The sequence below is a fragment of the Nycticebus coucang genome, chromosome 12, assembly GCF_027406575.1.
Source record: "Nycticebus coucang isolate mNycCou1 chromosome 12, mNycCou1.pri, whole genome shotgun sequence".
NCBI lineage: Eukaryota > Metazoa > Chordata > Mammalia > Primates > Lorisidae > Nycticebus > Nycticebus coucang.
Genome location: NC_069791.1, coordinates 55,449,930 through 55,465,625, shown reverse-complemented (window position 1 = coordinate 55,465,625; position 15,696 = coordinate 55,449,930). Strand labels below are relative to the sequence as shown.

Sequence of the window (15,696 nt, the reverse complement as noted above, 5' to 3'; positions counted from 1 at the left end):
GGAAGGAATGAAGGGAGGGTAATAGCAGCAAATATTTATAGAATGACCATATGCCAGGTAGTGTGCCCTTTCTCATGTCATCCCTCCAACACTCAATGAGGTAAATACTATTATTAATTTTTTCCTAGTTTACAGATAAGGAAACATGCTTAGGAGGTTTAGGTAATATTCCCAATGTAACAAGCCACAGAAAATAAATTAGAGAGTCAGCACTGGAACCGGATTTGTTTAACTCTAGAGACCATATTCCTGATCTCTAATGCTAAACTGTTCCTCAGAGTCTTTTGAGCACAGATGAGCTGATGACAGGAAACCAGGATTCATTTTAAAGGAAAAAAAAAAAAACAAAGAAAGAAGGCTAGAAAGCAGGGGAAGAAGAAAGAGACCCATCAATGCATTCTGTTCCTGCAGATGTCACACGTAACCTTCGACCGGTAGCACAGTGTGTGCCTAATTCCTGAATATCTCCATAAACGGCCTGTTTGTTTCCTTGGTAATGTGTTCCAGGTTGCATTCTCCATAGCTGTCCACAGATAGCTGTTAATGTTCTCTGGTCTGTAAGAGAAGACATGTGCGGTCGGTTCTCGTTATCCACAGTAGTAATGTTCTATAACGTTGCTGTGAACACTGAATTAGTGAATACTAAACCATTCCTCCTAGGGGAAATGCAGGGTTAGATTCCTGCAAGCCTCTGGCCACAATATTTTCATTAGCCAGTCAATACATGACCTTGTTTTATGTGTGCTTCTGTTTAAAGACACCTTATTTAAGACATATTGTTGATTCATTAACATTGAATTCTCTGCTAAAGCCCTGTATTGCATAAATATAATAAATATTTGGATAAAGCTTATGTAAGATCTGTTTTCTTCATAAGGCACATTACAACCTCCTTGCACTTAGGAACACTCGATAGCTTCAGCGCTATGCTTGGACCATTTTGAAGGATGAAATCATCAACAAAAAGTACAAAAAATACAAAAAACATGGCACTCAGTAGACCAAGGAAAGGACATTTATTTATAGCTGAAATAAGAAAGCAGATTGTCACCCTGCTCCATCTGAGCTGGGAATGTGTGTGCTGGGTGACTCAAATTTTTTGCTGTTCTGTGCATTGCCACAAATGGCTCATAAGTGCTACCAAAGGCGCTGTATTTCATTCCCTGGGCCACTTATATTTATCTATACAATTTGGAGGTGATGAAACTATTGTTTTAGTAAATGACTGTGTGCTTTTGTGAATGCTTTTGTTAATTAATTTTGAAGTTAAATTTTAATGAATAAATTCACAAATATGGAGTCTTTAATTAATGAGGATGATTGTATATGGCATGAAGTACAGCCCTAGATTCGAATATATGAGAAAGTCTGATAGGTCTTAGATTTGGACATATCAAGAACCATTTTCCTATGGGAAAGTAAAAGCTCCAAAGTGTGCCGTAATAATTGCAGCCGTGCATATTGGAATAGGACATTGTAAGCACAAATTGGACCTACAGGGCATCTCAGCAGTTTACTCCCTCATTCCCCTGCTTTCGTGGGGACTTCATCTTTGCCATTAGAGATTGCCAGCATGACAGATCATAGAAAAGCCTGCCAAGTCTCTGACTTTACAAGTCAAACATCACAACTTTCTATCTAAAGGCTGAATTTTGCCTAGCACTGTGCCCTTGTGGAAGAAACTCAGTAAACACTTGTTGTCTATTGAACAATTCTCAGGGTCAACCTCTAGTTATAATGTTCTTATCTGTCCTCTCTGTAATATACTCTTGGGTAAACATTTCTGTCTAAAGTTGTGGTTTCCAGCTTGGGCTTCCTAAAATTAGTGGTCCTTTAAAATGTCATTAAGCTAATTAAAGAATCTTTCAAAAAATACATTTCACTTGGATGAGAACTCACAAGTTAAATCAAATGCCAAGGTCTTGTCTTTGTAAATTTGCCTGGAATTGCACCATGATAATTCTATGTATTTTATGTGATAATACTATGTATGGGGACTATTTGATGACAATTCCATGTGATAATTCTATGTATCACTTGCTAATCAGAAGCTTATTTCCAGATATACATGTCTTTAACAAAAAACAATTGCTCAAATAGTTTCAATTGTTTGCTAGGCAAGTGTTCAAAATGTTTCAGAGAAATATAGAAGAGACAATAACAATAAAAAGGTTCTTGGATCATTAAAGGATAGAAAACCACTGATATAAATGGTTCTGAAAACATGGTACCTTTTGTGAATAGGTATCATAAAATATTCCTTTTATTGTTTCATAATTATGATAATGATTTTTACACTTCTGTTATTCCTTTTGAGCAAAGCAATCCAATTTCATCTAAATGGGGAAACTGAGTCACAGAGAAAAAACGATTTTCATGTAGAAACTGAAAAATAGCTCTGATGCTCCACTCTCTGAGCTTGGTCACTTCTTTCTACACAACACTGTGAATTCCCCCTTGGTAGCCCTAGAATGTTTTGGTGAATTCATCTTTCCTTGGTGAAATTTTTTTCTTCTTGAGAATTAGCCAGGGTCCAACTGAAGTGACAAAAATGATGGTGTATACTGTGCCAAGAAGGGATCTGCCAACTCTCAGGCACGTTTAGCATCTTCCTGTTGAATTCTTTTTCATGCACGTCTTCCATTCTGGTCACACTGTCATGGTGAGGAACAGCTGGTGCACACTTTGAGCTCAATGGCATGGTGATAGCCTTGCTTGGTTTGGTGCTTTGAGAATAAAAATGATAGAGAAGGGAAGAATAGTATAGAATAGGGACCCCAGGTTTAGTGCCTCTGCCTGATTTCCAAAGCACACTTTTAAGGCTTTGAAGCCATTTTGTCATCTGTCTTCAGACTACTTAAATGTCTAAATAGAAAGCTTCTAACTTGCCAAGACACTTCTCACTAATGTCAATGTTTGTGCTCCTATTCTCACCCCACCCACCAACTCTTGGGGTCTAGTTTCTCTCAACTTACTGGCCATTTGTCACTGCCTCCATTCTATTTAACTTTTAAACTTTTTTATTTCAAAGTATTAAAGGGATATGAGATATATATATCTCATATATATATATCAAAAAAATATATATATATATATTTTTTTTTTTTGCAGTTTTTTTTTGGCTGGGGCTGGGTTTGAACTCGCCCTACTCCTTTGAGCCATAGGCACTGCCCAGGGGGATGAATATTTTTGTTACAAAGTACCTTGTATAAAGCTTCAGTCAGGGCTTTTGGTATGTTCCTTGTACCCAGCAGGTAAGTTTTTATCCCACATCTCCTCTCCCACCCTCCCTGCTTCTTGGTTTTCAATTTGGTTTCTCTCCTTTGTATACCACATTTTCTTTATTCATTCGTGAATTGATGGGCACTTAGGTTGGTTCCTCATCTTTGCAATTTTAAATTGGTTTTCAATAAACATTCAGGTGCAGGTGTCTTTTTTGATAAAATGATGTATTTTCCTTTGGGGAGATACCCAGTAGTGATATTGCTGGAATAAAATGCTAGGCCTACATTTATTTCTTTGAGGACTCTCCAGACTGTTTTCCCTAAAGTTTGTATTAATTTGCAGTCCCACCAAGAGTGTACAAGTATTCCTAGCTCTCTGCATCCATGCCAGCATCTATTTGACTTTTTAATACTGGCCAGAATCTGATAGGGGTAAGGTGGTATCTCATTGTAGTGTTAATTTGCATTTCCCTGATAAGTGATGTTGAACATTTTTTCACAGTTAGGCCACTTCTTTTGAAAAACTTTTGTTCACATCTTTTGCCCACTCTTTGATGGGGTTATTTTCTCTGATTTCTGAGTTCTTTATACATTTGGAATATTAGTCCTTTATTGGATGTATAGTTTGCAAATATTTTCTCCCTTGCTGTGGATTGTCTATTCACTCTGTTGATTATTTCCTTTGCTGGAAAGAAGTCTTTTCACTTATTTTCATTTATTTATTTTTGTTGGTGGTGTATTTCTTTGGGGGTCTTAGCCATCATTTTTTTGCCTAGGCCAATGTCTAGAAGAATTGTTCCTACATTTTCTTCTAGAATTTTTACAGTTTCATGCCTTACATTTAAGTCTTTTATTCACCTTGAATTAACTTTTTGTGTATGATAAGAATTATGGGGACCTGTTTCATTTTTCTGCATGTGGCTATCCAATTTTCCCAGTACCAACTTATTGAATAGGTCTTCCTTTCTCCAGCTTTATCAAACATCAGTTGGTTGTAGCTATATGGTTTTAATTCTGGGTTTTCTATCCTGTTCCATCAGTCCATACATGTGTCTCTGTATTTATACCAAGTATCCTGGCATTGTAGTTACCACAGCCTTACGGTATAATTTAAAGCTAATGTGATGCCTCTAGATTTGCTCTTTTTGCTCAGGATTTCTTTGGCTATTTGGAGTCTTTTTTGGTTCCAAATGAAGCTTAGGATTTTTTTTTTCTAGGCTTGTGAATAGTTTTTATATTGTATTTTAAAAATTTGCATTGCATTTTATGCTTGCATTATATTTATTGTTTTTTTCCCAAATATATCCAATCTGTAGCTGTTTGAATTTGCAGCTGCTAAACGCACAGATATGGAGTGCAACCACATGTAGAATGCCCTTTCTCAAACTGCTAAGTTACCTTCCTCACATCATTCATGAAGTGCTTGAAACGATCCCCCTCCAAGAAGCCTGCTAGAACACAGAGAAAGATCACCTCATCTTTTATGGTTCAATTACAAAACTTGACTTCCTCAATTACTGAGTCACTAAAATGTCCATCATTTAAACGGATATAATTAGCATTTTCAAATTATTATTTGTTACCTGCTTGGTGTTTTTTCATCAGTGGTAATGCAACATCATAAACATTTTTCCAATCCTACTGCTTCTATATATCTTATAGCATAGTATCATGTGAAAAATGGTTATTCAATACATTTACCTTGATTTCATAGGCCAAACAGTACCTTTAAATTGCCTTGTCACCAAGCCTAATAATTCCTTTAAGGTGGATGTTTTGCCTTTATAACCTTCTTCACCTTGGAGAAATTGTCTTCCGGGCACAATTCATCAGTTTATAAGTAGCTCAATAAAATGGCCATAAGGTGACAAAGGAGGGTTTGGGCAGCAGCACTCACCAAACTTCCGTGAAGGAAACTTTGCTCCTTGACCCTGATACTTGGTTGTACCCTTCAAGCTGTTGCCTGTACCCTTAGATTAGTTCTAGAATTTTGTGGAAAGATTCTCAATGCCTGTTTTTGAATGCCTTTTACTGACCTAGTATACCCACCTCCAACTTGTCATGTCAGTCTATGAACTAAAATAGTGTCTGGCACTGATCTAACACATCCCTGGCTTCTGCCTCACTGCCCTGTTGTACGTTAGAATCAGTCTCAGTGACAACATTGGTGCCTGGAAGACAATTTCTCCAAGGTGTAGGTTATAAGGGCAAAACACCCACCTTCTTAAAGGAATTATTAGGCTTGGTGACAAGGAATTTGAAAAATTTCAGTGTCTCAAGAACATACTGCTAGAGTGGGCATTCTCCTTAGCGTTGTTACTAAAACACAATTTTTCCTTTACTAAACTATCTAGACACAATTTGCATACCATAGAGTTTCTATAATAGTTAACTACGTTTAGGCATATGATATACTAATAGAGTGCTTTTTGTTTTTTATAATGGAGATATACCACCTACCACGACACTCAACGCCCTCCATTTCATTCTATAGTCCAGATACAATCACCACTTAACTGGGATTTGATGAAACTGTTGCTTTTGTTAAGGGCCTTTGTTTAATGTAGTCGCTACTCACAGCAAATAAAATTATAAGAGGAGAAGTAAGTGATAGGTAGCATCTGAGAAAATACTATTGTAATGACAGACAATAGAAAAGCAGGGGAAACAAAGCAGAGACAGAAATGGGGACGGAGTTATCAGTGGAGAAAGGCTGACAGTAGAAGAATAGCTAAGGAAGCTGGGAATGCAGGAAGGAGAACAGAGAAAACAAGAAGATCCTCACCGTCTGATCGTCACAGTGTGGATAAGCACTAAAATACTGCCAGGTGCTAATTTAGACTACTTTTACACAAGGCTTGCAAAAAAGTACACTGTCTTCCCAGCCTACAAAATGTTATTAATAGATAAGGGCAAGGTCATGGAGGGAAGATGAGACAGGGGTAAAGAATTCAAAAAGCCTTCTCTGACTCTAACTCATAACAACCTTAGAAAGAGTAGATTAAAAACAGGGTTTGAAACAGGAGATTTAAAAGAATAAGCACATTTGTTTCATGTTTTTTTCTACAAAAAATGATTTCCATAAGAAATCCATACTTGCAATATGTATTTCAGTAGTTTTAAATTTTGGTTTGCCAAATAAAGTAGGAGAATTTTATTTGTGTGTTTAATTAAGGCTAGCACCCAATATGATTCAAGTCTTTTGGAAAAATCAAATGTCTCCATGAAAATACAGTGAACGGGTTCTGATAGCAAGTGTCTATATGTGGTAAAAAGAAAGTTTTAACTTTCTAATATTCATAGGTAGGACATAATAGTAGGGAAAAAAAGAGAGATTCCTTCATAAGGAGACTTTAAGAATAATGTTTAGGTTAGGGACTGACCATTATTAGTCTGAGCAGTAGATACATTTTTGGAATGTTTAACAGACATATATCATGACTTGATTTGTGGCTTGGGTTGCAGGTCCTCTTTCTGGGAATCTTTTGCGTGACAGGTCCCAGCATAGCTCACGTTCCTGGACAGTTTAACAGTCCTCTTCTGCCAGCGTGTCAAGCTAAAGGCGTTAGTGCTTGGATGTCAGAGTGAGTGTAGATGACACGCGGAAGATCTGGGGGAGCATGTTACTGAGCTGATAAAACATTTCTTCAGAAATGCTCTGTAAGAGGTAAAAAAAAAGTTTGCATTTGTTAAATCACTTACAATTTTTTAAAAGAATTTTAAAATATGGACTTAGTACTAGATACGGAGTGCAATGTGTGAAAATTATCTTTCAAGACTGATGTAACTGCATCACTAGGGTCAGGGCTATTTTTCTGGTTCCATCCTCTGACAACTTCTGTCATTTCTGTGAAATAGTAAGTTTGATTGCTAGAAAAACCCCTAGATAACATTAGTAAACCCAAAGACCACTAACTTTGCTAAAGTCTTTACAGAATACATGCTCATTCTCTGCTAAGGCCCTTATTTATGAAGCCTTCATAATCTATAGAACATAAATGTGGAGGAAAAACAAAGGAAAGGTGAGTTAAGTTTCATTTTGGGGTCAAATAAAAGATTCCTTGGATGATAGACGCTGACATCTTTGACAATAATAGATTAACTGAAGTGCCCCTATGGCAGTGGTTCTCAACCTTCCTAGTGCCGCAAACCTTTAATACAGTCCAAAGGGGTCACGACCCACAGGTTGAGAACCGCTGCTCTATGGCATCAAAACACTTCTCCCCTTAAAAGACAGGAGCAGTTAACATTATGTGTTACTTTTAGGAGTTTAGGGCAGTGTACCTATCTAAATTTGTGAAAAATAAAATGAAAGAGACTAAACTGGGGTAAGATCTTTCCAGATAACAAACCTGTGGTACCAGAAATTGCACTGTCCTAGAAATTCCTCCATCCCACGAAGCCATTTCCATCATGAAACCTAAAATAGAATAGATTCTACTGCATTATGAGTTCCGGCTTTTAAACCTCCTAGTCACTTAGGGAAATAAACCGAATTTTCACTGTGGGGCTTTGTGTTTTGACATTTTAGGTAGCCATTTGCACAAAGGCTAATGGCTAAGAAAGGCTAAGCCTAAAGGACAGATAAACTTCAGCAATCCCTAATCCTCTGTTCCAAAGAGGTTTAAAATAGTTTTGTCAATATACTCTTACTTAGGATTTCTCAAGTCAAATTTAATCTCCATACAATGAAGCTCAAACAAGTTTTTAAAAATTAATTAAATATGTGGCTTTATTTTTTCTTTTTAGGAGAATAAAAGGCAATGATATCCAAATATCTTGTATTTCAGAAGGGCTGGAGATTTGTTTATTTCATGACTAGGGAAAGATAAATAAAAAAGGCTGTTGTAAAATTCTTGATAAACCATTTAACTGAGGCACCAGATGACAAGGGTAACTTTCACATTGTTTTTCAGGGTTGCTCTACTATCAATATTTGGAAGGAAATGTAAATGATTGTTGTTAAACATAAGATTATCCCTACCTTTGACACACTTAAACACAAGTTCTGCTCTTCTTAAGCACCAGGGTATAGTCATTTCCTAAAAACAGAAACAAATCATACATTTTTAATAGAACTTTGTGCAATAAACAAAGTCAGGTCTTTGTTTATAATGTTGACTATCCATATTGTGAATAGAATAAAGCAACTATTTGCTAATCCCAACTAGATTTCCTCTGGCTTTTAGGCAGTCAACTTCTTCCAGCTATTAGACTACACTTGTGGAATGCAAACTAATTTATATAGCCCAGTAAATATAATTTTAAAAATATACCCTTAAAACTTTCTAGATAATTAATTCTAAAGACAAATATAAGTGATACAGAATTCCACCGACTACTCTCAATGTTAGCATGAATAATTCTATTAAATTGCATAATATTGCATAAGATAAGCAATAAAATAAAACATTTTTACTAATATAACATGTTATTGCAAAAGTAATGTAAATAAACAAATACCCCATCCCAGCCACCTAATAAACCAAATGCATTCATTTTTCTATGTTCCTTTCTAACTTTTGGCCAAATGAGCACACAAATGCCAGTGTGAGACTACTGAATACATTTATATTAATAATTATCCATAGTATGACAAACAGGTTTATCACTTTAAATTCTGCTTCTTTTCACTATCATCAGAATTATGTTCCCATGTTGGAAGTCTTCCTACTCATAAACTATAAGACATTTTTATTTCATTATGGTGATTTGCAAACTTTCTGGGTCTTGAGAGCTTTTACACTCTTAAAAATTACTAAGCTGGGTGCAGTGGTGTGCACCTGCAGTCATAGCTACTAGGGAGGCTGATGCAGGAGAATCATAAGCCCAGGAGTTGGACTATAGTCTGAGCAACATAGTGAGACCTCATCTCTTAAATACATACATACGTACATAAATAATTTCTGAGGACTCCAATAAGCTTCTGTTTATTTTATGTGAATTATATCTCATGATATTACCGTAGAAATTAAAAAATTTGAAACAGAAAAAATTAAAAATATTTTCATTTAAAACAATGATATTGTATGTTAACATATCATTTTTTTTTTTTTTTAAGAGACAGAGTCTCACTTTATGGCCCTCGGTAGAGTGCCGTGGCATCACACAGCTCACAGCAACCTGCAACTCCTGGGCTTAAGCGATTCTCTTGCCTCAGCCTCCTGAGTAGCTGGGACTACAGGCGCCCGCCACAACGCCCGGCTATTTTTTGGTTGCAGTTCAGCCGGGGCCGGGTTTGAACCCGCCACCCTCGGTATGTGGGGCCGGCACCTTACCGACTGAGCCACAGGCGCCGCCCTAACATATCATTTTTAATGAAAAATAACTTTCCCAAAATAACAAATTTTAGTGATAATAGTAAGATTTTACATTTCTGCAAATGTCATTAATGCCTAACAGAAGACATTGGGATTCTCATATCTGTTTCTGCACTTGATCTGACACTTGTGCAAGAATAAGAACAAATAAGGCAAATAACATCTTCCTTACCAACTAGTCATTTTTCAACCTTTGCAGTCAGGGTGCACGGTACTGAAAATTCTGTTAGATCATCACTGCTACTGTCTCACATATACAATACATAAACATTTCTTTTAATATGTAAGGCTATTTACAGCCAAAGCTACTTTAGCTTTTATGACTCAAATTTAAAAATGAAGGTTTCATTCAAGGTATCTGCTCATCTGTGCCTGAACATGATCTGCAGTGCCTATCACCCGCGTCCCCCATTTCTCCTCAATCTGTTTCTTCTGCCTAGAGTGCCCTTCTCATTAATTCCATCTACTGAAATCTGATATTCATTCTTCAGTGTTTAGCTTGCCATCTCTTCCATAAGGTATGTTGTATCTCCCCAGCCATGAAGGATATCTCTATCTTCTGAACTCTCAAAGTATTCTGTTGTTCTTTTATCTCAAAACTACATTTTATTGTCTTTTTTTGGGGGGGGAAAGGGGAGTAGAGGATTAGGTAGAAGATGAAATTTATGCTTTCTCTTCTTTATTAAGTTGTGTGCTCTCTGAAGGAAGAAATCACTTTTTATTCAATTTTATTGCTTTTACAATGCCTTCTACAATGCTAAGCATACAAATCCTCAAAAATACAGATTAAGTTTCCATAGAAATTTTGAAAGAGTGTGCCTTTTTTTCATAGCCAGAAATAGAATTTGAGAGGAAACTACTTTTTAAATTTGTGTGCAAGACACTTTAAGACTGATAAATAAAAGGTAGGTACATAGTTGTTTAGTGAGCTAAAAAGCAAAAAAATTCCCTTTTCCAAGGTTCTGAAGTTTCTAAAAATGACTAGATATTTTAACTTTAAATTATATTTACAACACGTCTCAGTTTCAAAGTTCACTGAAAGGAAGAATGTTTCCTTTTAACTGAAAAGGCTGTGTTGTAAAGCCACAGCGCTTTATGGGAGTACACGCCTACAAGAAAGGACAAGAGTTTGGCTTTTTGTTTTGTTTCTCTCCAGTTAAAAAAAATGATGTACAAAAAGAACAAGATGACTAAGAAATGTCTACAGCTGTGAGACAATGCTGATTGCTCTGAAAACTACAATAATAATGTCTTATGTTTACATGGCGCTTTATAATATACTCTTTATCTCATGAAAAATAACCTTTATAAATTAAAAAAAGATGGTCGGAAAGGTACAGTGAATTGCTCACTGTCACGAGACAGCCTGAGGCTTGCACTTTTACTAACAATGTCCTTTGATGAGCAAAGCCTTTGGATTTTAATGAAGTACAATTTGTAGAGTTTTCCATTTACGGCTTATTCTTTTGACTCTTAGAAAATCTGAACCTGCTTAACTTGATGTCATCAAGATTTTAAGTTTTCCTCTAGAGCTTTGTAGTACTAGCTCTTTTGTTTAGGCCTTTGATCCATTTTCAGTTCGTTTTTCTGTATGGTATAATGTAAGGGGTAAAGCTGTTGTCTTCTATGTGAAAATCCAATTGTTTTGGCACCACTGGTTGAAAAGACTACCCCTCTCCCCATTGCATTGCCTTTGCATCTTTGCTGGAAACCTAATGATCAAATATGTGCATTTATTTGTGGATTTGCTATTCTGTTCTTTTAATTCATAGTCTATTCTTGTGTCAGTATTACATTATGTTGATTACTGTAGCTTTATAGTGGGTATAAAAATTAGTTGGTATAAGTTGTCCAACTTCGTTCTTTTTCAAACTTGTTTTGCTATTTAGGTCCTGTGTATTTCCATATAAATTTCAGAATTATCTTGTTAATACCTTCAAAATTGCCTTATAAGGATTCTGATTGGGATTTAAATCTGTAGATCAACTTGAGAACTGATAACAATACTGAGTTTTCCAATCCATGAACACAGTTGTATATTTCCACTTACTTAGGTCTTTAAACATTTCTCTCAGCAATGTCTTACAGGTGCTAGGTCATTTTTCACAGCATCTTATTCCTTGAAGACATTAGAAATGTATTTTCAGTTCTTTAAAAATGAATTATTGTATGATCTTTGTCTCATCATTTCAGTGCTTTAAGTCTTTGTGTTATCCATTTTTATGTTTGGTTGTTTTTGCTGTTTCTCATTCATGGTGTCTCAAGCTCCTAAGAGCTTATTTTTCTTTCAGTTATGTTAAATATTTTGTTCAATAATCACATGTAAAAATAAAAACTAAAGAACAACTATTTGTGTCATCTTAAAATATTACTCTAAGATATATCACTTTTTGAAATGCCATAGTAATAATCAGAATCAAGGAATTAGTACCATTTATATTATTTTAATGAAGCACTCATTTTTATATATAAAAATCATTTTGTGAATTATTTACCTTACAGACTATAGAGTAATTTATTGACATCTATTATTTTGAATTATTTCAGGCTAAGATCAAGGCTAAGCACCATCAGTCACATGAGGATAATTAATGTGAACTATAAAGCATAGAGCTTTTTTTTTTTTTTCTTTGAGACAGATTCTTGGTGCCCTAGGTAGAGTGCAATGGCATCATCATAGCTCACTGTAACTTCAGACTCTGGGGCTCAATCCTCCTGCCTTAGTTTCCTTAGTAGCTGGGACTACGGGTACACACCATGACACCTGGCTAATTTTTCTATTTTTAGTAATGACAGGGTCTCACTCTTTCTCAGGTTGGTCTTAAACTCCTAAACTCAAGCAATCCACTAGCTGTGGCTTCCTAGAGTGCTAGGACTGCAGGTGTGAGCCACCCCTCCTGGCCTAGCATGGGGGGGCTGAACAAAAAGATACAGAATATATATTATACCACTGCATTAAAATCAGGTAATGGTAGCACAAGTCAGAATAGGGATGGTTCTAACGGTACGACTAAAAGTAGATGGGTGGGGAATAAAACAGTCAATTCCTATCATCCCATTTGTCCAGTGATCATCACATTTTATTCATTAATGCCATGCTTTCTTGCTTTTTGTATATGTGTGGTTCATAGTGTAGTCTAAACCAAATATCTAGGACAAATTAAGAATTTCACAATTTCAGAATGATGTGAATTAATGTCAAAGTCTCACCAATGCTTTATAGAGAATACACCAAAATACTAGCTCCTGGAAGGATCTCAGCATACATTTGAAGTGACAGACATATTTTAAAAATCAATTTAATTTTCAGATGACATAAATTTTCATATTCAGTTTAACTTAACGCTGCTTAGCGCCACACAAATCTAAAAGGAAATTGAGATAGCTGTATGGACCTGCCGTACAGGTGTACACACACACACACACACCCCTGACCTGTTTTTGAATCTTCCATATACCTTCATAGAGATTCTGTCCCAAGATTAAGGCAGATGCTTGCCAGCTCTATTATCTTGTTATTTTGTCTCTGATTAAAACTAATACCTAGGGCGGCGCCTGTAGCTCAGTCGGTAGGGCGCCGGCCCCATATACCGAAGGTGGCGGGTTCAAACCCAGCCCCGGCCAAACTGCAACCAAAAAAAAAAAAAAATAGCCGGGCGTTGTGGCGGGCGCCTGTAATCCCAGCTACTCGGGAGGCTGAGGCAAGAGAATCGCTTGGGCCCAGGAGTTGGAGGTTGCTGTGAGCTGGGTGAGGCCACGGCACTCTACAGAGGGCCATAAAGTGAGACTCTGTCTCTACAAAAAAAAAAAAATAAAAAAAAAAAAAAAAATAAAACTAATACCTAAAAAGAATAGCTTTGGGTACTTAGAAAAGGTGAACCATAAACTTCAGAAATCAATAAGGTCATAAGAAGACATGACTTACTGAATGTCACAGTGGGTTGTGGCCAGCAGTTTCACAAGGAGCTCACTTCTGGAAATAATTTGTTTTTTTTTTTTTTGAGACATAGTCTCGAGCTGTCTCCCTGGGTAAGTGCCATGGTATGACAGCTCACAGCAACCTCAAACTCCTGGGCTTAAGCGAGTCTCTTGCCTCAGCCTCCCAAGTAGCTGAGACTACAGGTGCCTGCCACAACACCTGGCTTTTTTTTTGTTGTTGTTGCAGTTGTCATTGTTGTTTTAGCTGGCCCGGGCTAGTTTGAACCTGCCAGCCTCAGTATGCGGCCGGTGCCCTACCCACTGAGGTATGTGCACTGTCTGGAAATAAATCTTAGTGTACAGTATGCAGTAGATAGGATATATAACACAGTAGGTCAGGTAACAGTATACGAAATTTAATCATGAGTTCTAAGTAATGGAAAAATGACTACATCTTAGTGACAGGCCTGTGAGAAAGCATTACTAAAGAAATTGACTGAAGAAACTGAATGGATCATGTGAAACACTAGGCTTTGAAAGTGAGGCAAAAAATTGGGCCCCACTTTACAGTTTATTTATTTATTTTTGAGACAGAGTCTCAAACTGTTGCCCTGGGTAGAGTGCCATGGCATCAAAGCTCATAGCAACCTCCAACTTTTGGGTTCAAGCTATCCTCTTGCCTCACTTTTTCTATTGCTGTCATTGTTGTTTAGTAGGCCCGGGATGGGTTCAAACCCATCAGCCCTGGTGCATGTGGCTGGCACCCTAACCACTTAGCTATGGCGCCGAGACACTTTACAGTTTAAACAGTTAAGTAGCACTGCACACAGAAGAGATTCTAAACCTGTTAGATTGAAATTAAAATCTAAATTCTGATTATAGTTAAGGTAACACTTTTTTTTCCTGATATTTAAATTGGAAAAAATATATTATTATAAAGGGAAATTACAAATATATTTCACTTATAGATGGGGATGCAATATCCTAAACAACATATTAACAAGTTGAATTAAAAATTATTGTTCAAATAATGTACTTTGGTCAAAATTAAATCCAATTTATGTGAGAAAGTTAATCGCTGGGCCAGCATGGTGGCTCACGCCTATTATCCTAGCACTCTGGGATGCTGAGGCGGGTAGATTGCTTGAGCTCAGGAGTTCTAGATCAGCCTGAGCAAGAGCGAGACCCAGTCTCTGAAAAAAAAAAAAACATAGCCAGGCATTGTGGTAGGCATATGTAGTCCTATATACTCAGAGAGGCTGAGGCAAGAGGATTACTAGAGCCCAAGAGTTTGAGTTTGCTGTGAGCTATGATGCCATGGTACTAACCCCCAGGTCATTTGAGACTCTGTCTTAAAAAAAAAAAAAAAAGAAAAAAAAAAAGATGTGTGGTAAAGTTAATGGCTACTCAATCTTCTGATTAGGATGAAATTGAACTACAGAGTTAGTATGCATTTTTAAGTCTTCACTGTATGTCTTGGAAAGTAGATATAAAAATTATTTCCTGAGTTTATACACTAATGCAGACGATTCCAAAATTACGTGTATTATTTACTTCTTAATTATGCACCTCTGAGCTGTATGAATCAGTTTCACAGACACTATCAGAAGGCAAGACATAGTCTGGTTTTGGTTTCTTATTTTTTATATTCAGAAACAACAAGAATGGGTACAACTACTTTGAAAAAGTATTTGGCTATTATCTACCAAAGCTAAAAATATATATGGTCTGAGATTATCCTGAAGTATATTCCCAACAGATAGGTTAAAAGGTATCTATGAGAGTGTTCACAGTAATACTAGTCTTAATCAAAACCTGGAAAACTACCCAAATGTCCATAACAGTAGTGGAATAGCTAAATAATTGTGATCTAATCACACAATGGAATAAAATTTATAACAGTGAGAATAACTCCATAACCACACACAATAACATAGACAGACCTCACAGACATATTACTGAATGAAAGAAGCCAGATACAAGATAAACCACAAAAACAAGTCTAACTAATCCATGCTTTCTAGTGTGAAAATAATATTTACCCTCAGGGCAGGCCTGTGGTTTAACTGACTGGCAGGGAGCAAAGGGGTAGCTGCTGGGGTACTGGTAGAGTTCTGGTATTGGTTATACGTGTTTTTAGTTAGTGAAGATTTCAGTTGTATACTTACAAGTACTTTTCAGTTGTATACTTACAAGTACTTTTCTATATGTATATTATATGCCACTAAAAAGTT

General features: G+C 36.5%; 1 protein-coding gene across 4 annotated transcripts in view; it reads right to left on the bottom strand.

The window, feature by feature from the left end:
- Positions 1–406: 406 nt before the first annotated feature.
- The window catches only part of C12H12orf4 (chromosome 12 C12orf4 homolog), a 57,711-nt gene continuing 42,421 nt past the window's right edge, over positions 407–15,696 (bottom strand). For 3 of the 4 annotated variants that reach the window (XM_053556296.1, XM_053556299.1, XM_053556297.1), the window contains 3 exons: positions 8,209–8,266; positions 7,577–7,644; positions 6,318–6,882 (listed from right to left, as the gene is read on the bottom strand). In XM_053556296.1, the coding sequence (XP_053412271.1) occupies positions 6,790–6,882; positions 7,577–7,644; positions 8,209–8,266 (219 nt within the window). In that variant the 3' untranslated portion in view covers positions 6,318–6,789. Of the gene's footprint in view, positions 556–6,317; positions 6,883–7,576; positions 7,645–8,208; positions 8,267–15,696 lie in introns of those variants that run through there. The other variant, XR_008373325.1, reaches the window with a different exon arrangement.